Raw genomic sequence first — 25,420 nt, forward strand, 5'->3', positions numbered from 1 at the left:
AAGTAACTGATACAAAACAACTAGAATACATTTCTAATGTTTACTGCAAGATAGTCAATCGAAGATCAATTCTCTGGCTGGGCACAGTGACTCATGCCTGTAATCCTAACACTTTGGGAGGCCAAGGCAGGAGGATAGCTTTGAGGTCAGGAGTTCAAGACTAGCCTGAGCAAAAGTGAGACCCCATCTCTACAAAAAATAGAAAATTTAGCCAGATGCAGTGGTGCACGCTTGTAGTCCCAGCTACTCGGGAGGCTGAGGCAGGAGGATCATTTGAGCCCAGGAGTTTGAGGTTGCAGTGAGCTATGATCACACCATTGTACTCTAGTCCAGGCAACAAAGACCCTGTCTCAAAAAAAAAAAATTTAATTCTTCAAGAGCATCATGCAACTGGCTACAGTTTCAGGACTGTTGGAGATCTACTCCTAGAATTACAATAATTGGCTTGAGTCTGAAGTTAGAAATGGTTCAGCACATATTCTAGGACTCTGTATGTGTAACTGAATAACTAATAGTAAAGCTTTTTTTTAATAAAAAACTTTTTGATATATCTTGTTCTTTTTCCATTTAAAAAAGGCATAATTTGCATATGGCAAAATTTACCCTTTTTAAAGTACAGTTGTGTGAGTATGAAAAGCCCAGTTATGTAACCACCACCACACTCAAGATATAGAACAGCTGCCTCACACCCCCAAATTCACACACCCCTTTACAGTTAACTCCTCCCCCAACCTCCAGTTCCTGGCAACCACTGATCTGTTTTTATCTGTATAGTTTTGCTTTTTCCAGAATGTCAAATACACGGAATTATACAATCTGTAGTCTCTTGAGTCTGGTTTCTTTGACTCAGCATACTGTACCGGAGATTCATCCATGGTGTTGCGTGTACTCGGGGGCCACTTGTTGCTAAGTGTCTTAGTCTTCTGATATGAAGAGCACTGTGTGTGAGCTGGTGTGAGAGGATGTATGGATCTCAGGTGGGGCATTAAAAGAGAGCACACAGGAATCCAAAGAGGAAAGTTTTGAGTGATTGAGTAACACATTGTTTGTGCTGTGTCAGACACTGTTCTAAGTGCTTTACAAATGAAAGCTCATTTAATTCTCAACCCTCTAAGGTGGGAGCTATTATTATCCCCATTTTACAGAGAGGGAACTGAAGCACAGGGAGGTTGACTGATTTGCTGAAGACCACACAGTAAGTGATGGAAAGAAGATTTGAAGCCAGGCAGTTTAATTGTTCTCTTCCTGTCAAAAAATCACAGCCATTTATCAATCACCCATTATATAAAGAGAAGCTAGAACAAATTGAAAGTCTGGCCACTGAAGGAAAGAGCCTTCCTTAGAATCGTAAATTGTATTAGTTTGTACAGCAGGAACAAAAATAACCACAGATTTAGAAATATAATTATAGACTTTTAAAAATTTAAATTCCGCGTATCTGCAGAAACAGAGACTGCAAATTTTTGGTAACTTAGTGAATCTGCCTTGACTGAGGTAAATGGTCTCATGTGAAACCAGCACAAAAGGCCCCATACAGAACAGATAAAGAAAGAGGTACCTAGTGAGTATCATTCATAAACATTAATTGAGCACCATGCATTTGCTATCTCCCTAGTAGAGGGAACCACTCTGAAGTTAGACCTCTATGTAGTAATTGCAGTTTGATGTGTTTATATGTATGGATATATTTATTTAAATATACATAGTTCTTTATGTATTAGTGATTAGGTTCCTTACTCAGTCTTTTTATACAGTGCTAAATTTAAAGAACCTTTCTTTGGTATAAATAAGTATTTATTATACTTATATAAATACTTATATAAATAAGTATTTATACCAAAGAGATTTGAGTGGGAAATGCCATTAAGATCGTGGTACCCAAAATGAGAAGGTAATGTATCAACAAGGCATAATTTTGTTTGAATGTGTTACATTCACCTATTAATGTAGCACCCCAAATTGGAAGCACAGATCTACCCCATTCACTCCAGATAGTTAATATTATTGGCCTTCACTCTCTTAAACCTAATGTGTTATAGAACTATCAAATTATTTCTTTCTTTTATAACTGCTTAGATACCAAATTTAAGTGCAGAGAATACCTATTCATATCACAGAATGGTTAACATTAAAAAGAGGGATAATATCACGTGATGGTGAGAATGTGAAGCAAGTGGAATTCCCATATCCTTCTGATGTGACTGTAAACTATTAATAGTACAAACACTTTGGAAAAATGTTTGACAGTACCTACTAAACATATGTATAACCTACAACACAACAATTCCATTCCTGAATATGTAGTCAACCAAATGTTTCCTTATAGCCACAGAAAGGCTATAAAAATGTTCTTAATAGCATTATGCATTATAACCAAAAATCGGAAACTCAAATGTTCTTCAGCAAGAGAATAGACAAATAAGTTATGATATATTCATATACTGAAATACTAAAAAGTTAAAAAAATACTGCTACATGTAACAACAGGGATGTATGCCACAGAAATTATTATGAGAGAAAGATGCTGGATGCAAGAAAATACATTCCGTATGATACCATTTTTATGAAAAACAGGCAAAACTAATTTATAATAGATGTCAGAAAAATGGTTACCTGGAGATAGTGAGGATAGTGGCTATTCAGTAAAAAGAGGCATGAGAGAACCTCTGAGGTACTGGAAATGCTCTACATTTTGGTCTGGGTCATGGCGACATGTTTGGCTGAGAATATACACGTACACACACATTTAAAAAGTCATCAGGCCAGGCGCAGTGGCTCATGCCTGTAATCCTAGCACTTTGGGAGGCCAAGATGGGAGGATCACTTGAGGCCAGGAGTTTGAGACCAGCCTGAGCAACATAGCAAGACTCTGTCTCTACAAAAAATAAAAAAATTTAGCCAGGCTTGGTGTGTGTGACTGTAGTCCCAGCTACTTGGGAGGCTGAGGCAGGAGGATTGCTTGAGCCCAGGAGTTTGAGGTTGCAGTGAGCTATGACGATGCCACTGCACTTTAGCCTGGGCAACACGGCAAGATCCTATCTCAAAAACAACAAAAAATCACTTTACTACTGTATGAATGCCTACCTCAATAAAAAATTTAAAACATTTTTCTTTTAGTCAATGTATACATTGTAGCAAGAGGAGCAAGGACTTCATAATTACTAATAAATAGATCTAGATAATCATTTTTTATGTTGAATTTGGACAAATTTTGGACAAATTTCTTGCTCTTGTTTCTTCATCTAGGTAAATGGGATTAATATTAATAATAACCACTTTTCAGAATTGTGTAGATCTCATGAAATAATGAATATTAAATTATTCCATATAATATGCATAAAGTACTATTAAGTACAATTATCCAAGATTTGGAAATTAGTAAGTCTTTTCATAGTTGAGCAGGGCTTGTAATCATGTGATTCTTAAGGTGGGTACTTTTGTTTGACTTGCTATTTACTGATTAGGATATTTTACAACTCTGTAAGTATAGAGGTTAACTCACAGAAAACTGTTAGCAATACAAATGATTCTTGTCAAAGAGCAACATAGAAGAGATGAAAATGATTTCTGGGTTGAATATATCACTCCAAGGTTACAAGGTAATTGCCTTCCAGGACACGAATCAGTTTTATAACTAAATTACAAATATTATTCAAGCATTCTTTGTTTTTAAGCCTCTATAGATACTTCAATTTTTCTAATTCTTTTTGAACCATCCTGCTGGTTCCCTCATTAATGAGTTAAAAAACCTCTGACATGGCCTCACTTTATATTTGAATGAGTTATGCTTTTGACTTTATATCTGGCAAAACTTAGCAGAGCGCTTTACTCATAGAAAGTGTTCAATAAATTTTATAATAGCTCTTACTCTCATCGAACTTATTTTCTTCCTTTCTATATATAGGTGTGGGAAACAATACTAAATGAGGTATGTTTCTTTGGTAACTCATTTTCTAATTAATTTTTGCTTTTATTTCATCAATGTTAAGATGAGATTGCTTGAAAGCATAAAACTAAAAATAGTTTATTGTGTTTATAAAAACAAGCTTTTCATGATAGGTTAGCCTTGAGTATTTCTTTATCAGGAAGTTGTAGGTTAGGGGCAACAATAGAGAATCCTGTAAATTTGCTTTACATTGTATTTCTTCCCAGTACATCTTTTTAAGGGTACATAGAGGAAAATGCACTAGGGGAAGGAGAAGTAGGCTAGACTTGCTAGACTTTGGTCAGGTTATCTACAACCAGTGGTAGATGGCATACTGAGTGTTTGCCAGAGTTACGGGACAGGGGAGGACATTGATGAGGCAGGTGGTATATTAAGAGGTAATCATTAAAACACATTTATATTGTATGGCTTCTTACAATAAAAGCATTTTCATATATATTATCTCATTTGACTCTCAAAACCACCCCATAAAATATATTCTTCCATTTCACATAGAAGAAAATGCAGGCACCAAAGAGTTCAAGGTCACTCAGTGAATTAGTGACTTTTAGAATTGAGACCACCACCAAGTCCAGTGTTTGCTCTGTTGCACCGCACTGCCACTACTCACCTACTGCTATGCAACTGTTTGTGTCCACCCCCACCCCCAAATTCATGTGTTTAAGTCCCCAGTGTGATGGTATTTGGAGGGGGGGCCTTTGGGAGGTAATTAGTCCATGAGGGTGAAATCTTCATGAACAGGATTTGTGTCCTTATAAGAGACAGGAGAGAGATGATCATGATCTCTCTCTGCCGAGTAAGGGTACGATGAGAAGACAGCCAACTAGGAAGGGAGCCCTCACCAGACACCGAATCTGCAGGCACCTCGATCTTACACTTGCCAGCCTTCAGAACTGTGAAAAATCAACTTCCATTGCTTAAGCCACCCAGTCTATAGTGTTCTGTTATAGCATCCCGAACTAAATCACCTATCAACTCTACTTGTAACACAATTTTCCCTGTAACAGCTCTCTGAAATTTCCAAAGTTAAATGTTTCAGCTTCCTTAAAGCATCTTCCAGCAAATGATCTGACAATGAGCAACAAGATTAATTTTTACAAAGAAGAAAAATACAGCATGTTAGCTAATGTTTTCTACTTTAAGTGTTTACATTTATTCCCAAGATTAAAAGGAAGACACTTTAGGCTTTGGGAGCCTCAAATTAGTGTCTTTATTGAGAAGTTGTAGGTCAGGGGCAGGAATGGACGATCCTGTAAGTTTGCCTTAGATCGTTTGTCTTTAGGTGCATCTGCTTACATGTTTGTAGCGAAGCACAGAACATGAGGATGAGGAGTTAGACTGGGATGTGCTGGGTCACCGTATCTCAGACCAAAGGCAGGTGACGTGGGTCCTTGCTGGAGTTGAGAGGAAGAGAGGCAACTGGGGAGGACAGCCTGAAAACAGCTATCTTATTGACCTGTACAGCCTGCTAAAAAGAGCTGGGAGATCAGAGGTCTGAATATAAATAGTAATTTGTCACCTTCTCAAGATAAAAGAAGTGGGGTAAGAAGGTAGGTTTAGATACGAAAAGAATCCAAAACCTGGATGCCTAGTCCTTCTCTTCACTGCATATTTTCTGCTGCTTCATGCCTCATGTCTGATCTGGTTAGTTCAGTGCTGCTTCTTGCTTCTTAAGGTAATTACTATTCATTCTTCACCTCAGCTGAGCCAGGGGCATTCATAAACATCAGGTCAGCCTGGGCTCGTTCTCTTGTCTCCTCTTTTGCTAGTTCCTCAGAGAGGGCATTAAACGAGCTCAGCAGCTGGCTGAAGCCTAATTCACCATAGTTCACCATGTGTTACATTCCGCTCTCCTGGACCCTGCTGATCTTAAGAGTCCCCGGCTCTTTTTATTCGTTTATATAGTAGCTGGGGAGGCATCTAGGGTATCTTTAAACCAAGTATATAAAAAAGTATTCTAACTCAGAGTGGCACACAGCAGAAATAAACTGAATGCCCTAGCAGCGGTCCCCAACCTTTTTGGCACCAGGGACCGTTTTCATGGAAGACAATTTTTCCATGGATCCGGGGTGGTGATGGTTTCGGGATGATTCAAGTGCATTACATTTATTGTGCACTTTATTTCTATTAATATTGTAATACATAATGAAATAATTATACAACTCACCATAGGTTGGGGACCCCTACCCGAAAGGGAATGGAAAAGAAAATCTATTTCCAGAACATTTGCATTCTATTAATGAGCACTTCAGGTCAGGTGCCCGATAACCTTGCATGGATTATAGCACTAGATGTGTTCCCAGAGTCACTTAGGTGACAGCTCTAACGCTTTCCTTCTCTCCCGTGAAAAGGATTCTCCTAGAAAGTTAAAACGGCTTTAAGCAACCTCAGTAGTGAGGGGGAAGTGCTTGTCCTTCCCCAGCACGCAGAGGCCTCGGCGTCCACAGAGCACAGTGCCTCCTGCACACGGCAGAAGCAGCTTCCTTCTGACTTGTTACCCGCTGGAGGGAATAACATTAGCATCTCGCCAGCCTTTCATCTGCTACCTTTACCTAGCATGTGACGCTTGTCTCCCAGCTGGTTGACAAGCTCTGTATTCAGTCAGTCACCAAGGCAGGCCTCGCTTCCATGTGGCTCTGACCTCAGCAGGGGAGCCTGTGGCAGGCAGAGCCAGGCAAGCAGGAGGCCACGGCAGTGCTGGCCACGTCCACCCAGTCTCCACGGCTCGGGGTCCCAGTGATGAGCACTGGGTGCACACTGGAGAATATTTAGTTTTGGATAAAGCGGTACACACATCCTGCTTACTAGTCAACAGAAAGATAAGAATCCGGAGGCAATTCCTCTCCTGCCAGCCTTTGAAATGTCTTTCATTGTCCTTTTCCAAAAGCTTCAGGGTGTTATGTACCTAATGTAGTTTCTACTATTTTTTTTTTTTTTTTTGAGACAGAGTCTCACTTTGTTGCCTGGACTAGAGTGAGTGCCGTGGCATCAGCCTAGCTCACAGCAACCTCAAGTAATCCTACTGCCTCAGCCTCCCAAGTGTCTGGGACTACAGGCATGCGTCACCATGCCCAGCTAATTTTTTCTATATATTTTTAGTTGTCCAGATAATTTCTTTCTATTTTTAGCAGAGACGGGGTCTCACTCTTGCTCAGGCTAGTCTTGAACTCCTGAGCTCAAAAATGATCCACCTGCCTCGGCCTCCCATGTGCTAGGATTACAGGCGTGAGCCACTGCGCCCGGCCCTAATGTAGTTTCTGAATGAAGTCAACATTCTGCAAATCATTTTGTCGGCCTTTTTTTTTTTTTTTTTGTCTTTTCCAGAAATTTTCCAGAGAGCAGGGACCATATTTACTAACTCAATTGGCATCATATGATGAGGGTATCTAAAAGGCAGTCTAATACTATTGTTGAGTGGCCCTCAGGATATTTACTGTAAGCTATAGAAACACAGTATACCCTCTACTACCTACACGGCCACCAATAGCTCTGCAAAGGAGAAGGCAAATGGCAGGGAAAGTGGCGGCAGTTATGATACAAAGATAATTCCACACATCATCCCAGCAGAAGGCACGCTGCAATGATGCTGCAATGAACTGTCTCCACTACAGCGACTAGTGAGCGATATTCTATAGACTGTGTGGTCCTGGTAGCTTTTCTAAAAATCAGTATTGCCATTCTTTATGGCCCTCAAATAATCACACCCTTCTATTCTATCTGCCTGAAATTCTATAAATAGCAGTTTTTATCCCTTTAAGGCTTCTTGACCACTATTATAAAAAAAATTCCTGAGGATGGTACACATTAAGCTTCATTAGGTATCTCTACTTTAGTGTAAAGAGGCATTTGGACTTTTCCTAAAGAGTAAGTGTAGATGGAGCAAATGTTACTATATTTGCATTCACAGTCTTCCTCTACTCTGGGTTCTAAGGAAGACTTTTTTGCCTCCTGTTACAGAGGTAACAGAACAGCAAAAACCAGAACTAGCAGATGCCTACAGAGATTAAAGTTATCTACATTAGAAGAAATTCATGGACAAAGAAGGACTGGAGAAGAGTTGAAAGGGGGAAAGGAAAACCTGTGAAACAGAGATTTTTATAGAATGTTTAGAAGAGAGATTTGGGGCACTGTAGAAATTGCTATAATGAAGGACCAGAGGTGGATTTTCCATGAAGTTCTCACTGGCACAGACTCCTAAGTCCCTCAAACCCAAGTAATGTGTTTACATGTTCATTTTATATTATTTTTCTTACAGAGTGCCCCTTCTCACGAATTGTGTAAGCTTCGGACCCCATAAATCTGAATCTTGAATGGATCGATAAAGAAGTAAATGGATGATGTTAAGAAAAATTTTCCAAACCCTGAAAGGGAAACAGATGACTATGTGCCTTCCTTGCCATGTTAGGGCCCTGTCTAATAAGCCTACCTAAGCATCATCTGAATTCAGAAGTACATAAAATTGACTAACTACAGATTATTTATTAGACCACGTAGAACTCTGTAAGGCTAGCCTTTCAACTTTGCAGAAAACTGATATGATGCGAATGTTTTTCCCTATTGCTATGGACTGAACTATGTCCCCCCACCCACACCACCACACATATTCATGTGTTGAAGCCCCTACCCTCAATGTGATGGTATTTGGAGATGGAATCTTTGAGAGGAAACTGAGTTTATATGAGGTCATGAGTGTGGGCCCCTTATGAGGGGATTAGTGCCCTTATAAGAAGAGAAACAGAGAGCTTGCTTTCTCTGTCTGTCAAGTGAGGACACAGGGAGAAGGCAGCCATCCAAAAGCCAGTGAGAGAGCCTCCGCCAGAAACTGATAATGCTGGCACCCTGATCTTGGACTTCCCAACCCTAAGAACTGTGAGAGAATAAATTTCTATTGTTTAAGCCACCCTGTCTTTGGCATTTTGTTATGGCAGCCTGAGCTAAAACACTAAGAGAGAATAATTTTTGCCCTGTAGAGATGCATGTTATTTCTAAAAGTAGAGACGATAACCCAAAAGATCATGGTTTATTGCCCTATAATAAATGTATCCATTTTGTATCTAATTAAGAATCTTATTCCTACATTTATTTTTGCTTTCACTATGTTATACTATATATTTAAAATATAATATATAATATACAAGGGCTGTCCCGAAAGTATCCAGCCATTGTTAATATAACAGGAATGGTTACATGGCTGGATACTTTCTGGACAGCCCTCAGGTAGTATATTGTATAATATATATTAATATATAGACTGTATATTATATATTATATCCTCTTATTCTTTGGACTAGCATCATTTTAATGAGTTAATATAAAACTGATACACTAAATATTTATGTACATATTTGTGTAAGAATTCTGTCTTTAAATCTTGAAAATAATACTTTCGACAGTTATGAGAATCATTAGGAATGCTGCATGAGGTATAATGCATGCCACTTTGGTATCTCTTTATGAGACTTCATTAAGACTTAAATTACTTTAGATATTAAACTGTGATTTCTTTTGAAAATAACACTATGCTGGCATTGGTCATGAAGTAATTATATTAGGGCTTCTCCAGTGACATCAAATCTAAATTTATTTTGGAGGTCCATCTCTTTACAGGCCATGACAAAAAGGAAAAAGTGTCAGGTAATATCTGACTCCTTAAAAAAAAAAATGAATTTTTCCCTTTCTTGTCTTATAATTAGTTGCTCAAACAACATATAGCTCTTTTGTGACCCCTTTTATTGCAATACTTCATATGGATTGTGGTTTCTGACACTGATAGTCTAGGTTTTATGGATCAAGGCTGCCCTTGCTGTCCTTTTCATCTATATTCAGCCATTCATTCAGAAAGTATTTACTGAGCGTGTAATATGTGCCGGATACTGCTCTGAGTACTGGGGACTACACAGTGATCTACACAGCCAACAAGTCCTGTCCTGTTCTCATGGAGATTATACTCTATTGGGGAACCCATGCAATAAACAAACAAACACAATATGTTAGTGCTTAGGTACTGGGGGAAAATTTTTTTAAATGACAGAAAATATTAAAACAGGATGAGGAGGAAGGTTGGAATATTATTACAGATGCAGGGGTCTCTGGGAATGTGGCATTAACGCTGCTGGAGTTAAACAATTTCTGGAGCTGGGGAACTGGCAGAGCAGCGGTCTGGAGGAGGAGCATTCCAGGCAGAGGAAATAACAAGTACACAGGCCTTGAGGTTGGAACATGCTTGGCACGTTTGAGGACTAGCAAGAGGCCATTGTATGGCAGGAGCACAGGAGAGCAGGTAGGGTACCAGGTCAGAGAAGAAGAGGGGAGAGAAACAGATTGTGTTTAGGGTCTTGTCAGCCATTTTAAAGATTTTAGATTTTGAAGTGAAATTTTGAGTGAAATGGAAAACTTTTGGAGGATTTTTAGAGGAGAAACTACATAATCTCGTGTTTGAAATGAGCGTTGGCTGTGGGAATGAGACTTGACCAGAGAGGGAAAATGATGGCAGCAGGGAGGCTAATTTATGATGCTATTTCAATAATTCAGGTCAGAAACATTGGCAGCTTGGGCCAGGGTACAGGAGTGATGAGAGTGATCAGCTTCCAAATATATATCGAAGGCTGAGCCGACAAACTTTGCTGATGGCTGTGATGTAGAGTCTGACAGTAAAAAGAAGACATATGAATGGCTTTATGCTTTCTGGCTAGAGCAATTGGAAGACAGAATTGCAATTTGCTGAGCCAGGAGAACTGTAGGAGGAATAGTTTGAAGGTGATATCAGGAACTTTATTTTGGACACATGAAATATGAGATGGCTTTTGGCCATCAAGTGGAGATGTCCAACAGGCCATTAGCATATGAGACGAGTTTGGGTGAGAGGTCTTAGCTAGAAATATAAACTTGTAGTCACCAGGAGAAAGATGGTATTTAAAGCCATGAGAAGAGATGAGCTCAGTAAGGGAGTATTGATAGAGAAGAGGTCTAAAGACTGAGTCCTGGAGTACTCCACCATTTTGACATCAGTAAGATGACAAAGAACCAGGAAAAACCTCCAGAAGGAGGAGGAGGAATGGCTAATTGCAGAAGGGGAATCCTGAAAATCAAAAGAAGAAGGTGCTTCAAGAAGCAGGGAGTGGCTGGGCGCGGTGGCTCACGCCTGTAATCCTAGCACTCTGGGAGGCCGAGGCAGGTGGATCGTTTGAGCTCAGGAGTTCAAGACCAGCCTGAGCAAGAGCAAGACCCTTTCTCTACTAAAAATAGAAAGAAATTATCTGGACAACTAAAAATGTATAGAAAAAATTAGCCGGGCATGGTGGCGCATGCCTGTAGTCCCAGCTACTTGGGAGGCTGAGGCAAGAGGATTGCTTTAGCCCAGGAGTTTGAGGTTGCTGTGAGCTACGCTGATGCCACAGCACTCAAGCCCAGGCAACAGAGTAATCTCCGTCTCAAAAAAAAAAAAAAAAAAAATTAAAAAAAAAGCAGGGAGTGATCAACTGTGAAATGCTGCTGACAGGTCAAATATGATAAACATGGAGAATGACCACTGGATGCAGCAGTGGAAGTCTCTGGTGGCTGTGATGGGAGCAGAGTTGGAGCAGTGAGGTGAAGCCCTGCCAGGGGCGAGTTTAGTAGAGAATGGGAGGGAGGAATTGGAGACAGTGAAGACATGTTTCTTTTCAAGGGGTCAGTGGCTGGAGGGCAATGTGGGATCAAAATAGGTTTTTCATTTATAAGATGGTAGGAAATAGCAGCAGCTGTGCAAATGTAGGCCTGTCACGTGTGATGAGTTGAGTTTAACCAGGAGGGGGGTTGTCACAGAGTACTCTGGAGTGAGAGAGAGGCAAGCAAGAGGAGAGTGTGATAGTAACTACAGACTCTGGAATCTGAGCTAGGAACAGAGGGAATTAGGGTTTCGGGGCATGGGGATAGTGAAAAGGTGGTGGATCAACAGCTTGTAGGTATCTCACAGAGCTGTTGGATTTAAAGAACGTTTGGAATTGGGGAAGGGCAACAGATGATGACTGAGAAGGGGTTGCCATGGGTGGCAATGACAAATCGAGGCTACACCCACTGAATGGACAGCAGAGGCCAGGGAGACTGGGCAGCCAGCATGGGCCTCACTGCTTCATTATCACAGCTGGTGTCTGTTCTTGGGAGCAACAGACTGTAATGCCTACACATCAAAATACCAGGCAGGAGGAGGGGGCTACACCTATTCTGTCCCTAGCCCAGAGCCCCCGGAATGTTCCAGAAGGGTGAGGAGAACCCAAGGAGAAGAATTCCTGGAGGACGAAAAGAGGCGCGAAAACAGAGTAGAGTCAGAAACAGATTTCACCAGCTTCACAATCCAGCCAATCATCTCAGCCATTTTATGGACCTGTAAACCAAGCCACACCTTGTGGCCCTCAGAATGCCTAATTTGTACCTGGGTATGATGTGTTCCAGAATCCTCGGTGTGGCCATGAGTCAGACGGAAATCATAGGTCAGACTGCTCAGCCCAGCAAAAAGGACCTGTTTTCTTCTGCTTTTGTTATTATCTCTTTGATTTATTCCTTCCTCCCTTTCTCCTCCTGCTCCCTTATCAGTCAGAGCCAGGATAAGTAATATCTAGAAGTTTTCAAGGTTCTTCTGAGCCTACTTTCCTTTATGATAACAATGGGGCCTGGGGACCCTTTCCAGGCCAGCTGGGCTGCCTGCGGGGCAGGAGAAAACGCGAGCCCTGCCCTTGTGCGTGGCAGGACGGCCGCCCCTGGCAAAGGGCTGACAGCAGACCGGCCTCTGCCGCCGCCGCTCACCTGGAGGTGGCTTCCCCTGCAGCCGGGCTGGAGACCGTGGCCTTCACCACACGGTGACTCAGCTCCCTGGGACTCGAGGCAGGACTGTCTGGGACAGTCGGCCACAGTGGCCCCAGATAACTGGGGAGGAGGGAGCAGAGCCGCTTTACCAAGGCCTCTCGTGCCCAAGGCCCCAGAAGCAAATGGTGCTTGCCCTCCCCCAGCCTTCTAGAGGTTTGGGTAAACACCTATCCTGCATCCTCCTCCAGCTTCTGAAGCTTTCTGCTCCCTCCCTTGTGTCCTCCCACGCTCACCCTCTCTCTCCAAACCTTTCCCCTTTCCGCCACTCCCTCTTAAGCCACCACCCTGCAGAGAATAATCGCTTCAGCATTTTCTTCTGTGCAGTGTCCTTCCAGCACCATGAGTCGAAGCCTACCTTGTCCCGAAGGTGCACCGGCCCTCGCGTCCCTCTCCGGTGAGGCAGGGGTTGAATCCGGACTCCGGGCTCCCCGCGCTGGGGCGGCACCTGCGGAAAAGAGCGCGCGCTCCAGTGGAGCCCCTGCCGCCCCACCAGCGCTGCAGACCCGGACACAGGGCCTGCCGCCTAAGTTTCCTCACCATCCCCAAATCCTGACATAATTCTGGGGCTGCATATATGGGGCTGACCATCCAACACACTGATTAACACTTTAATTCCCTGACCTTTTCAAGGCTCAAAGCCGAGCTAGTTAGAAAGAAGCTGGAGCTTCATGCCATCAGAGGATACCACTCCTGGCCTCCTCACTACCCCTGCTCTCAGAAGGATCACCAGAACAGAATTCCTTGTTTTCCTCCTAATTCAGTGATCGTCAAACTTGAACAGGCATCAGATCACTTGGAGGGCTTGTTAAAACACAGATTTCTGAATCCCGCTCTCAGAATTTCTGATTCAGTAGGTCTGGAGTGGAGCTCAAGAGTTTTCACTTCTAACAAGTTCCCAGGTGCTACTGCTAGTTTGGGAGCCACACTTTGACAACCACAGTCCTAACATATGTGCCCAATATTTTCCAAGCTTGTCTTCATGTTAGAATCACCTGGGGAACTTCAACAAGTATAATGTCTGTGCCTGTGTCCCACGCCCAGGCATCGTGATTAAAGTCACCTGCGATGTGGCTTGGCCTGTGGAAGTTTTTAAAGATCCCCAGGTGATTCTACGTACAGATAAGTTTGGGAACTGCTGGTGTGAACACCTTCTGGCTTCCCTTCCCCGCCTACCCATCCTGAAAGGCATGGTTAATCACCCAAACCAAACCTCCCACCTGTATCTTTGTGTCAGCCTCACCCCTTCCCCAGGAAACCTCAAACCTGTGTTGACCCATTTTCTCATTGCTCCTAAGTACCAGCCTTCAAATGTAGCTAGAGGAAAGCGCAGAGTCATCTCATTTTGTGGCTTACCCTAATGGGGCTTATTTATGGATCTTTTACCTTATCCTTGGCCTCTCTAGTCTCCATCTGCTTCACTGATAATTCCAAAAGTTCACCATTCTAATTCTCCTCCTTGAACTCTTCAGGAGACCTCATCTCCTACTTCAGCAAGTAAAATTGGTTCCATCAGGCATGATCTCTGTTTTTCACTGCACCCAAACAACAAGTTTATCTGTAGCCACACCCTTTCTTCCGTCTTAACCCTTCAGAGGATATGTCCCTACTCCAGGTCAAGATCAACGCCTCCACCCTGCCTTCTGTATCACTGCACTTCGCTGGCACTTAGCATGATTAATTACATGCTCCTTTTGTATACAGTTGTCCCTCAGTATTCCCAGGGGGATTGGTTCCAGGACCTTCCGAATACTGAAACCTGCAGATGCCCAAGTCCCTCATATAAAATGGAATAGTATTTGCATTTAACCTATGCACATCTTCCCTATATTTTAAATCATGTCTAGATTACTTGTAATACCTAATACAAGGTGAATGCTATGTAAATAGTTATGCCATATTTTTAAAATTTGTATTATTTTTTGTTTCATATTGTATACACACACACACACATACACACACATATATATAAAATCCTGGGTTGGTTGACCCTGAAGATGCAGGACCCGTGGACATGGAGGGCCCACTGTCCCCTGTTTGCTGGCTCTGGACCCTGTGCTCCAACACTTAGCCTCACTAGCCTCCAACTCTCCCTGTTTCCCTTATCGCCCTCTCATATACGATCCCAGCATCCGTTTGTCAGCTCTTGCTGCCCACTGATGGCTGATTCAAGAGTAGGAGTAAATTCCTCCAGATGCCTCCTTTAAAGGCTTTCAAATCTGGTATTCAGGATTCTTAAAATTTTTTTTTTCTTTCTTTCTTTCTAACCTGCACTGCCACATGGAAAGGGCACTGTGCTTGCATTGTCAACAGCACACTTCTCTTTATTTCTAGAATCTGACTTCTGTGCTCAGTATGCTGGGCACTAGTCAGAAAGTGCATCAGAAGCATAAAGCATGATATGAATGATGCTTTTGCTTCCAACATTTACTGCTCAACAAAGGCAAGTATATACCTCTGTCAGCACAATGAAACAGCAACAAATCCAGCAACCCGTTGGGAAACCAGTTGTCTGGGGATTTAAGGGTCTCCTATCCACACAGTGACAACTCCAGCAGAGGCAGGAAATGCATACACTAACACACACAAAGGAAAAAGACAAAAACACAAACAGGAAACACAGTACAGGAAGGAAATCAACAAGGCAGACAGATGAGTGTCTGTGCAGTTTTGTTTGCTCAACTAATACAATTACATAAAATTTGGTTTAGGAAATGTGCTTGCATTGGTACTGTGGCCCAGGTGTCAGCCCGGGTCTCTGTTGCTAGGTGATGTGCAGTGAGTTTCTTTCACCATGGCTTTGAAAACCTCAATATTAGTTTATAACAGAGCATTACTGTTGCTTCTATTCAAAATACAAAACAGGTCAGGAGGGATAATGGAGAAAGCTTCCATACTAATTTTCCTCGTAACATATATTTAATATAACATTAAAATATCTACATAAAATCATATATTACATATATTATAATATGAAATATTGTATTTATATAACTTTTGACATAATATAAAATAGTTGATATTAAAAGCATGATACATAAAAGAAATAATTGATAAGTTGGACCTTATCAAAGTTAAAAACTTTTGTGCTTCAAAAGACATCATTAAGAAAATGAAAAGATGAGTCACATGCTGAGAGAAAATATTTACAAATCATACATCTGATAAAGGACTTGGATCCAGAATATGTAAAGAACTCTTACAACTAAATAAGAAGAAAATAACCCAATTTCTAAAATAGGCAAAAGATATGAATAGACATTTCAGCAAAGAAGATATAGGAATGGAAACAAGAACATGCAATGATGTTAGTCATTAGGGTAACCCAAATTACAACCACAATGAGATACCATTACATACCCACAAGAATCAAAAAGACAGACAATACCACATGTTAGTGAGGATATGGAGAAATTAGAAACTTCATGCTTTGCTGATGGGAATGTAAAATGATACAGCCACTTTGGAAAACAGTTTGGTGGTTTCTTAAAAAGTTAAACATAAACTTATTATGTGACCCAATAATTCCACTCCTAGAAATTTTTACAAGAGAAACAAAAATATATGTCCAACACAAGGACATGGATGTGCATGTTCATGGGAGTGTTAAATATTCATCACCTGGAGAACAGATAAACAAGACGTGGTAAATCCATACAATGGAATCATATTCAACAATTAAAATGAAAGAACTACTGATTCAGACTACAACGTAGATGAACTTCAGAAACATTATACCAAGTGAGGGAGACCAGATACAAAAGACTGCATATTGCATGTATGATTCCACTTATATGAAGTGTTTAGCAAAGGCAATTTATGGAAACAGAAACAGATTAGTTGTTCCTTAGGGATGGGGGTGGGAGCCATGATTTACTGCAAACGGGCACTGAGATACTTTTTAAGGGAATGGAAATGCTCTAAATCTGGATTATTTTAATTATTCCTCAATAAAGTTTTAAAATAAAAAGTTAAAAATTCACAGTTCCTCAAATTACTGGTGAACCAAATTTCCATTTTTAATTGCTAGAAATAAAACATTCGTAAAAACAACACACTGAGAGAAGAGGCTTCTGGAAGCTTCAAGCAATTCATGCAGATGGCCAACCCTGTGCTTGACCAGACTGATACAAGAAACTGGCACTGACACCCAGATTGCAAAGTCCACATTCCTCTCTTCTCACTTCCCCTCCCAAAGCTGAGGAAAGTCAGAGGCCCGGACAATCCACAAATCGCATAACCACTCTTGAATTAATAAGGCAGCTAACTCATCTGTTTGCCTGGCTCCAGTTAATTTTGCCATCATATAATAGCTATGGTGAAAGCTGTCTTGCTTCCTTTGTCCATCCTTAAGGACCATCCAACAACACAGAATAAATGCACCTGTAGTATTTTCTTGTCTGGGATTGTCCTGAAAGGTACTGCAGGACCAACACCATTGTCTGCATGAGTGTCTTTCACACAGGAGGGGATGAGCTAGGCGGTGAGCATGACAAAGCCGATGCAGCCTCTGTGCTCAAGGAATTTCTAACCTGGCTGGGGAAGAAAACTAAGAAATGGTTATTAGGAAACAATTAGTAAAGGATAAGAAAACATCGTAAAATCAAGTTGAAAACCTCAAAATGTGAAGCAAAAGGGTTGCACTACAATATGGTTTGAGTTCCATCGAGCTTGGATGTTCTACCATTTTTTTTTTTTTTTTTTTTTGAGAAAAGTCTGGGTAGTTTGTGTATAGGCTGTGGCTGGGTAACAAGAATTTGTTATGTTTCTGTGACAACTACTTACTTAGTGATGTTTTTTGGTCTGTTCCGTAAATTGCATGAATTACAAAATTGTTTCATTTCCAAGTCAAGATCTCATCAGGAAAGCTGAGCCAAACGTGTGTGTGTGTGTGTGTGTGTGTGTGTGTGTGTGTGTGTGCAGCTGCAACATTTTCTCCTTCTCTCTCTCTCTCTCTCTTTTTTCTTTGCCGATGGCCTCAGTTCTGCATGGCAATGCTGATTCATGGGAAGTAAAATCTGTTTGTTATGATGGTTAAAAAGGACACAAGGCAAATTCCCCAGGACTGTGTATAGGCACAGTAGCTGACCTCGGCCTACCAAAGCTAACCTGAGGGCTTTGGCATGTGGTGCTGGGTCTGGTACTTGAGTTTTCAAACAAAACCCATGTCTGTCAAGTAAAGGCAGACAACTGTCATATGTACTGACACTCTCAGTTCACACCCATGGGGGAAGGAATGGCTTCATTAGTGATTCCTCTCCTGTTGGAAAGTCACCGCTGACTTTTGAGTAAACATGAACTGCACACATTAATTAAGGCATCCTAAGTTTTTAAAGATAAATTTGCATTCAGTTTTATATAGAGTTCCTATAGTCTTTTGAAATATTTAGCAACTTGTGGAGATATGACTCATTGTTTAACATAGGGTCAGGATTGAGGTCTGGGTATGAAGTGATGCAAATTAAAATAATATCTTTCCCATCTGCTCTGTCTTATTGCCATCTCATTGTATTTATAGCCCTCCATAGAAATGGAAGTGGCAACATCGTATCTAGGCATTGCTCAATCAACCTTTTGTATGTGTGAATGCACCTGGGCCTGAGAGCTTCCATAATCACATTCCTGCTTTTTCCATCTACCTCTGCATCAGCCGAAGATACCTCCAGAAATAGAACTCAATCCTGCTTCCAAGGCCTAACTCTTGCTCAGCTGACCCTGTCCACACTGTGGGAAGCCATACCCTTCACTCATGTTCCAAATTATATTATGAGGTTTATGTCATCAGAAACAGTATCCTGACTTCCTTTTAGCAATCTTGTCTTGAAATGCAATTCAATGCAAAATATTATAATGTTATAAAAATGATGCTTACCCAGTTGCTTAATTCTTGGGAGAAAAAAATCGAGTTAGATCTTTATTTCACATGACCTGCCAAAATAAATTCAAGTGGATGAAAACATTAACTATAAATGTACATCAAAACATACAAATACTAAGAGAAAATGTAGCTAAATATTTCATTTATGGATAGAGAGGCCCTTTCTAAGGTTAAAATCAATCAATAGAAGAAATCATAAAGGAAACTATTGGATTGACTATACAAACAGTGAAATTGTCTCTATATAAAAAATCATTCATAAAATTAAAGAGTAAACAATAAGCTAACAAAAAATGTTTGTGAATAATATCAACAAAAGTTAATATTTCTATAATGAGAACTTATATAAATCAACATGGAAAATAGTATTAATATTAAAATAATATTTCTGTAAAAAAACTAATATCTCAATGGGCATAAACAGGCAATTTATAAAAGAAGCCAATTTATAAATAGCCATTTAAAAATGTTGAAGGTGTCAATTTCATTTGTAGTGAAAGAAATAAAAATTAAAGCAACAGTAAGATCTGAGGGTTTTTAAATAAGAGTTGTCAATCTGATAGTAACTTCCCAGTGTTGAGGGAGATCAATGAGAAATGCCTTCTCCTATTTGGTGGGAAGACAAATTGATAACAACTCTCTGGAAAGCATTTTGACAATATGTATCAAATGCCTTTTAAATATTCATATTTTTTGACAGATTAATTCTACTACCAGGAATTTACCTTATGAAACATACAATTTTATATAAGGATATTATTTACAATAATTTAGAACAAATTAGAAACAGTCTGAAAGTCCAAAATTAGAGGAGTAGTTGAATAAATTATGGAGCACCTATATAAAAGATTTTAATGTAGTTATTAAAAAATATTTGGGAAGTATTTTTGATGGCACAGGAAAATGTTTCTGGTTTCATAATGGCTAAATCTGCAGAAGTACAAAATGTAGTTCAGCCATGGAAAATACATTTTTAGAGAATATAATAAAACATGTAAAATATTCATAACTATTTCTGAGCGGTAGGATTGTAGTTGTTATTTATTCTTTATACTTTCTGTATTTATAAAATTATCTACCATCAGTAGCATCTGTTTTATAATAAGGAACAAAAACATTTTCATAATCATGCAATAAATAATTTAACTATATGAAAAAATTAAGATTTTTCAGTAGACAAGCAAGATTCAAAATTGTAAGTGCAGTATGATTATGCTTAGGTAAAAATAAATTTTAACCATAGAAGAAAAGAAATATACCCAAATGGGATTATAGTTCAATTTGAGTGGTGGGACTATAGGTGGCTTTTTTTTCTTCCTTTCTATATGGATCAAAATGTATTAATAGGCTGGGCGCAGTGGCTTACCCATATAACTCTGGCACTTTGGGATTCTGAGGCAAGAGGATAGCTCAAGACCAGGAGTTCAAGCCCAGCCTGGGGAACATAGTGAGAATCCATCTCTAAAAATAATCTTTTAAAAAGGTATTAATAGACTTTTACAGTTTAAAAATACTGTCAACCATTTGTTGAATACCTCATACAACAAACATTAATTTCATAACTACTGTATGCCAGGCCCTACGTATACTGTTTACTGGAGATTCCAAAATGGTAGGGCAGAATCTTTGCCCGGGAGGAAATTACAGCCTAGTATAGGCGATGAAGAAGGAAACACATGATTAAAATGTCTAATCATAAGTTCTACAACAGAAGGGGCTGGGTGCTGCTACTGGTGCTATTGGGTACTAGAGGAAGGGCAACTAATTTGGACTGGCTTGGAGGGGAAGAGTAAGCAGGGGTGTATGTCACATGAGGGGCACCAAATAGCATGCCGTGATAGAAGTTTTGAAAAAAGGTTAATTATGTCTCATATTAGATGGCAATACTTTTTTTATTGTATATACAGTCATGCATTGCTTAACAACAGGGACACATTCTGAGAAATGCATCGTTAGGTGATTTCGTTATTGTGCAAACATCATAGAGCATATTCACACAAACCTAGATAGTATAGCCTACTACACACTGAGGCTATATGCTATGGCCTGTTGCTCCTAGGCTACACACCTATTTTGCCTATCACGTACTGAATACTGTAGGCAACTGTAACACAATGGTAAATGTTGTGTATCTAAACATATCTAAACACAGAAAAGGTACAGTAAAAATATGGTATAACAGATAAAAAAATAAAAAAGGTACACCTGACCTGTACAAGGCACTTACCATGAATGGAGCTTGCAGGACTGCAAGTTGCTCTGGGTGAGTGAGTGAGTGGTGAGTGAGTGTGAAGGTCTAGGACTACTGCAGACTTTATAAACACTGTACACTTAGGCTACACTAAACTTAAAAATTTTTCAATCTTTAGTAATAAATTAAGCTTAACTAACTGTAACTTTTTTACTTTTTAAACTTTATTTTTTTAACTTTTTAACTGTTTTGTAATAAACTTACATTAAAATACACATTGTACAGCTATACAAAAATATTTTCTTCTTTTATGTCCTTGTTCTATAAACTTTTTGTATTTAAATTTTTTTTAATTTACTTTTTAAACTTTTTTTGTTAAGAGCTAAGACAAAAACATCCATATTAGCCTAGGCCTAAACATTAGCCTAGGTCAGGATGATCAAGACATCACTAGGCCATAGGGATTTTTTGGCTCCATTATGGTCTTATGGGAATGCTGTTCTATGTGTGGTTTGTTGTTGACCGAAAGGTTGTTATGTGGCACACGATTGTATTTAAGGTATGTTTTGATATACATCTACATAGTGAAATGATTACTACAGTCAAGTATATTTAACATATCTATCATCTCCCAGGAACTAAAAGTACATAAAATCTATTTTCTTAATAAATTTCTGGTATACAATACAATTAACTGGAATCCTCATGCTGTACATTAGATCTCTAAGCTTATTGATTCTACATAACTGAAACCTTCTACCCTTTGACCTTCATCTCCCCATTTCCTATCACCATGCCCTCCCAGCCCTCAGCCCCCACCCCCACTTCTGATAATCACTTTTCTACTCTTTGTTTATATGTATTTGAGGTTTTGGTTTTTTTTTTTTTGGATATTTGAACATTCCAGATATAAGCGAGATCATGCAATATTTTCCTTTCTGCATCTGGCTTATTTCACTTAGCATAATGTCCTCCAGGTTCATCCAAGTTGTCACAGATGTCAGGTTCTCCTTTTTTAAACCTGAATAATATCCCATTGTATATGTACCATAATTTGTTTATCCCATTGTTGGACTCTTCAGTTGCAGATGGCAATATCTTAATAAGGGTCCCTGACACACGAAATGCATGCATGGGAGATTCTAGGATGACTCGCTGGCTTCTACCTTATGGATACTGGTGACCTTTAAAAAGAAAGGAATTCCATTTGGGGCTAAGAGGTCGTCTCCAGTTTTGGCTTGTTGAGTTCAGCACACCCGTGGGATGTGCTGGTGGTGATGTCCCAGAACACGTGGAGTTTGAGAGAGAGAGAAAGCTGAGCTGGAGACAGAAGCAGAATTTTAAACTGTGAATTTGGACGAGAGACTGAGGGAGGATATAGAAAGTGAAAAATGGAGCCTAGAGCCTGGAACAGGGCTCAGAGGAAAACAGACATTTAAAGAAGAGGTGCCTGAAAAGAAACCCTCAAGGAATAAAAATCAGGAGAGAGTGGGGTTTAAAAGCCAAGAAGAGAGAGCTGGGGTTAGTGGTGCAAGTGCCGTGGAGAGTACAAAGAATAACTGAAGTACCCCTTCAGGGATCAGATTTTCTACCAAATCTGTGTGTGAAGGGAAAGCACGGTAGGAACACAGCTGGGGAGATGGGGAAGAAGAGGGGCTTGGCGGGATGGTGGGGTGACATAGGTATTGTCCAGGCATGTGTTACTAAAGTGAAGAGGGTGCCCACCACATGCCAGGGCTTAGGGTAATGGTATAAGGGCAAGTAAGACATATATACCCCTCCTACCCACCCACCCACACACACACACACACACACACACACTGAATTTAAAATGCTATGGAAAGTACAGCAACACACAAATAACTATCTGCTTCTGCTTTTCCATAAACTTCTTCCAAACTTAACTGGTGGTCAAAAAATGTAAGATGTCAATTGGACGGCAGCCAGCAGTAGATGCCTGACTGTCTGAAACTTGAGCCGAAAGCCCACCGAAGCTCAGATAATGTCATTGTCACAGAGGCACTGTCCTCGGTCACATCCAGCCACACCTCAACTGCTCTGCCACCAGACCCACTGAATGTTCTCTATTCCCAGCCACCCTGGACCCCTGCCAGGACAATATGGTCTTCCAAGAGCCTGTCTGCTATACTTATCTGTTTTCCCCAACAGAAAAGTGCTGTCCACTTAAAGGACAACTAGACACAGATGTGCTCACTTCAGGTGTGCATGCCATGATTTCTGGAAGCTTGCCCGGAGCTGCAGTGAGCCCAGTAACCCAGCAGGACTGCAACAAGGTGGGTGGGGTAGAGCAGAGGTAGGGGTGGGGGTAGGCAGCTCCTGTAAGAGTCCTTTGCATACTTCTCTTGATGCTGACATCATGTTGTGGTTCTGGGGTATGTTGTGTCTCCCCATGTAAATTGTGGAATTCTTCTAAGGAAGAGAGACAAAAATGATTTTTGCATATGACCCACAGATTCCAGCACACTTCACACAATATTTTATACGGTGCGTGTCTCTTTCCCCCTTCTTCCCTGCTTTGAATCCAGACATGATGTATGAAACTTGAGTTGGCAATCTTGGGACCTCATGCAAGCACGAGGGAGAGGTCAAGAGCTCACCAAGTTGCCAACCATGACATCATCCAGGTGCTGAATCCATACCAGCAGCCAACTAAGGCAATCATTCACGTTATGAGAGAGAAATGTTTCTGATTAAGCCACATATAAGTCAGGTTCTCTGTTTCCTGTAACCAAATGTAACCCACCTCACATCCATTTCCCCCACTTTCTCACTAGAAGAGCCCTGATTTGTTCAGACCTCCATCCTCCCCCACTCAGCAAGGTACCTCAGGGGACCCTGCCCCCATCGTAGGTCTAGGGGTGTCACTGATGGCCACGTGCAATTCCATTTTCCATGCCAGTGTTGAGTTAAGGAACCAATGAGGCATGGAGGGGAACTGAAATCTGATGGGGCTTGTGGGACAAGGCTCCCATGATACAGCAGCAAGAAGAGTTTGTCTCTCTGTCTTTCCTGTGGATATTGTTGGGTCTAGGTTTGATGGCTGGAGCTGTTGCAGCCATTTTGCTACCTCCCTGAGAATGATGCCAACACAAATGATGGCTGGGTGAAGAGACCAGAATAGCCTGGATCCTCGCTGACATTGCTGCTCCACTGAATCAACTGGCCTTAATGACTGTCCAGCCCCTGCTCTTTCTGTTCTGTGATAATGTAAATTCTTTAATATAGTTTGAGTTGAGGTTTTTGTCACTTGCCCCTGAAAGCATCTTTACAGAAAATGAGGGTTTTTTTTTTTTTTTTGGAGACAGGATCTCATTCTGTTGCCTAGGCTAGAGTGCAGTGGCATCAGCCTACCTCACAGCAACATTAAACTCTGGGGCTCAAGGGATCCTCCTGCCTCAGCCTCCTGAGTAGCTGGGACTACAGGCATGTGCCACCATGTCTGGCTAATTTTTCTATTTTTTGTAAAGATGGGGTCTCACTCTTGCTCAGGCTGGTCTCAAACTCTTGGCCTCAAGCAATCCTACTGCCTTGGCCTCCTGAGGTACCAGGATTATGGGTGTGGGCCACCATGCCCAGACCTATTTTTTTTAAAGTTTTGTTTGTAGTTATCTAGTGCTAGCTTTTTAGGAGAAAAGGTAGACTGAGCATCATTTTGTGTATTAAGAATTTTCAAATGCTGATTATTAGTATATTTCCTCCCCCCTTGAAAATAGAAGCATTAGATACAGAGAATGGTTTAGCTCAAAATGTGTCATGAAGAAAATGTTATTTTAACCCTGGTCAATCTGACCCAGCCAGAAGAATGCTCTGATTTATTAAACTTGTGTCCCTCAGATAGGTGGAGAAATTGAGCCAATAACCATAGATTATCTTCTCTCTGATGGGATTGTGAGGGTAAATGAGCTAATGAGGAATAACACTCTCACCTCTAATAAGACACGAGGGAGAGACCAGGGGATTCTTTCCTAATAGGATCTGGGGCTGCTGCAGCAGGCATTTCATAGAATGATACCCTCCATGGCTCCCAACCCTCTCCCCATCCCCTCTGGGACCATAAAGATGGGGACTCCTGTGAATAATCTGTGGTTCGCAGGAGCTATCAATACTGTGTCTCTGAGTCACTTCATCTGAGGAAAGAAATGCCTTAAGACATGCCAGGTTTATTTAGCTATAAAAAGGCCTCAAAACTACATGTTTAATGGATAAATGAGAGGATCTAGCAAGGTGGTATCATTTCCAACTCTTCTTCTTTCTCCCTATTGTGTCAATATACTGTCCTCTTTTTCTTGTTTAAGTGTTCATGGCTGAATATGGCTGAGCTATGCGGGTGTTCCAGGGAGACTTAGAGTAGCCTGTCTTAGGTCACTGCATTATCCCAGAAACATTCTGCAGGACATCTCCTCAACCCCTGAGCCAAAACTTTAAGCTCAGGACATTTTTAGAAGCTGCAGGCTAGAGAAGGGCCCTTCCCAATATATTGCTTGGGGACCCAGAATTGAAATACTCACTGCTGGCTCCAGTCACTGAGTTTGTCGCACCCTTCTGA

At 40.7% G+C, this 25,420-nt stretch overlaps 1 protein-coding gene and 1 long non-coding RNA gene across 6 annotated transcripts in view; both read right to left on the reverse strand.

Annotated features, from left to right (window-relative positions):
* The window catches only part of GNG2 (G protein subunit gamma 2), a 146,374-nt gene extending 123,130 nt beyond the window's left edge, over window positions 1-23,244 (reverse strand). The window contains exons 1-3 of one of the 5 annotated variants that reach the window (XM_045567164.1): window positions 15,240-15,255; window positions 14,171-14,269; window positions 13,143-13,232 (exon numbers count right to left, since the gene is read on the reverse strand). In XM_045567164.1, the coding sequence (XP_045423120.1) occupies window positions 13,143-13,232; window positions 14,171-14,197 (117 nt within the window). In that variant the 5' untranslated portion in view covers window positions 14,198-14,269; window positions 15,240-15,255. Of the gene's footprint in view, window positions 1-13,142; window positions 13,233-14,170; window positions 14,304-15,239; window positions 15,256-23,068 lie in introns of those variants that run through there. The other 4 variants (XM_045567150.1, XM_045567154.1, XM_045567158.1 and 1 more) reach the window with 4 other exon arrangements.
* On the reverse strand, window positions 16,823-20,079 carry LOC123649235. The gene is made up of 3 exons (XR_006738936.1): window positions 20,029-20,079; window positions 18,657-18,712; window positions 16,823-17,320 (listed from the first exon to the last, which is right to left on the reverse strand). It is a non-coding gene; the product is annotated as an uncharacterized LOC123649235 (long non-coding RNA).
* Window positions 23,245-25,420: the final 2,176 nt, after the last annotated feature.

This window comes from Lemur catta, chromosome 1 (assembly GCF_020740605.2).
Source record: "Lemur catta isolate mLemCat1 chromosome 1, mLemCat1.pri, whole genome shotgun sequence".
NCBI lineage: Eukaryota > Metazoa > Chordata > Mammalia > Primates > Lemuridae > Lemur > Lemur catta.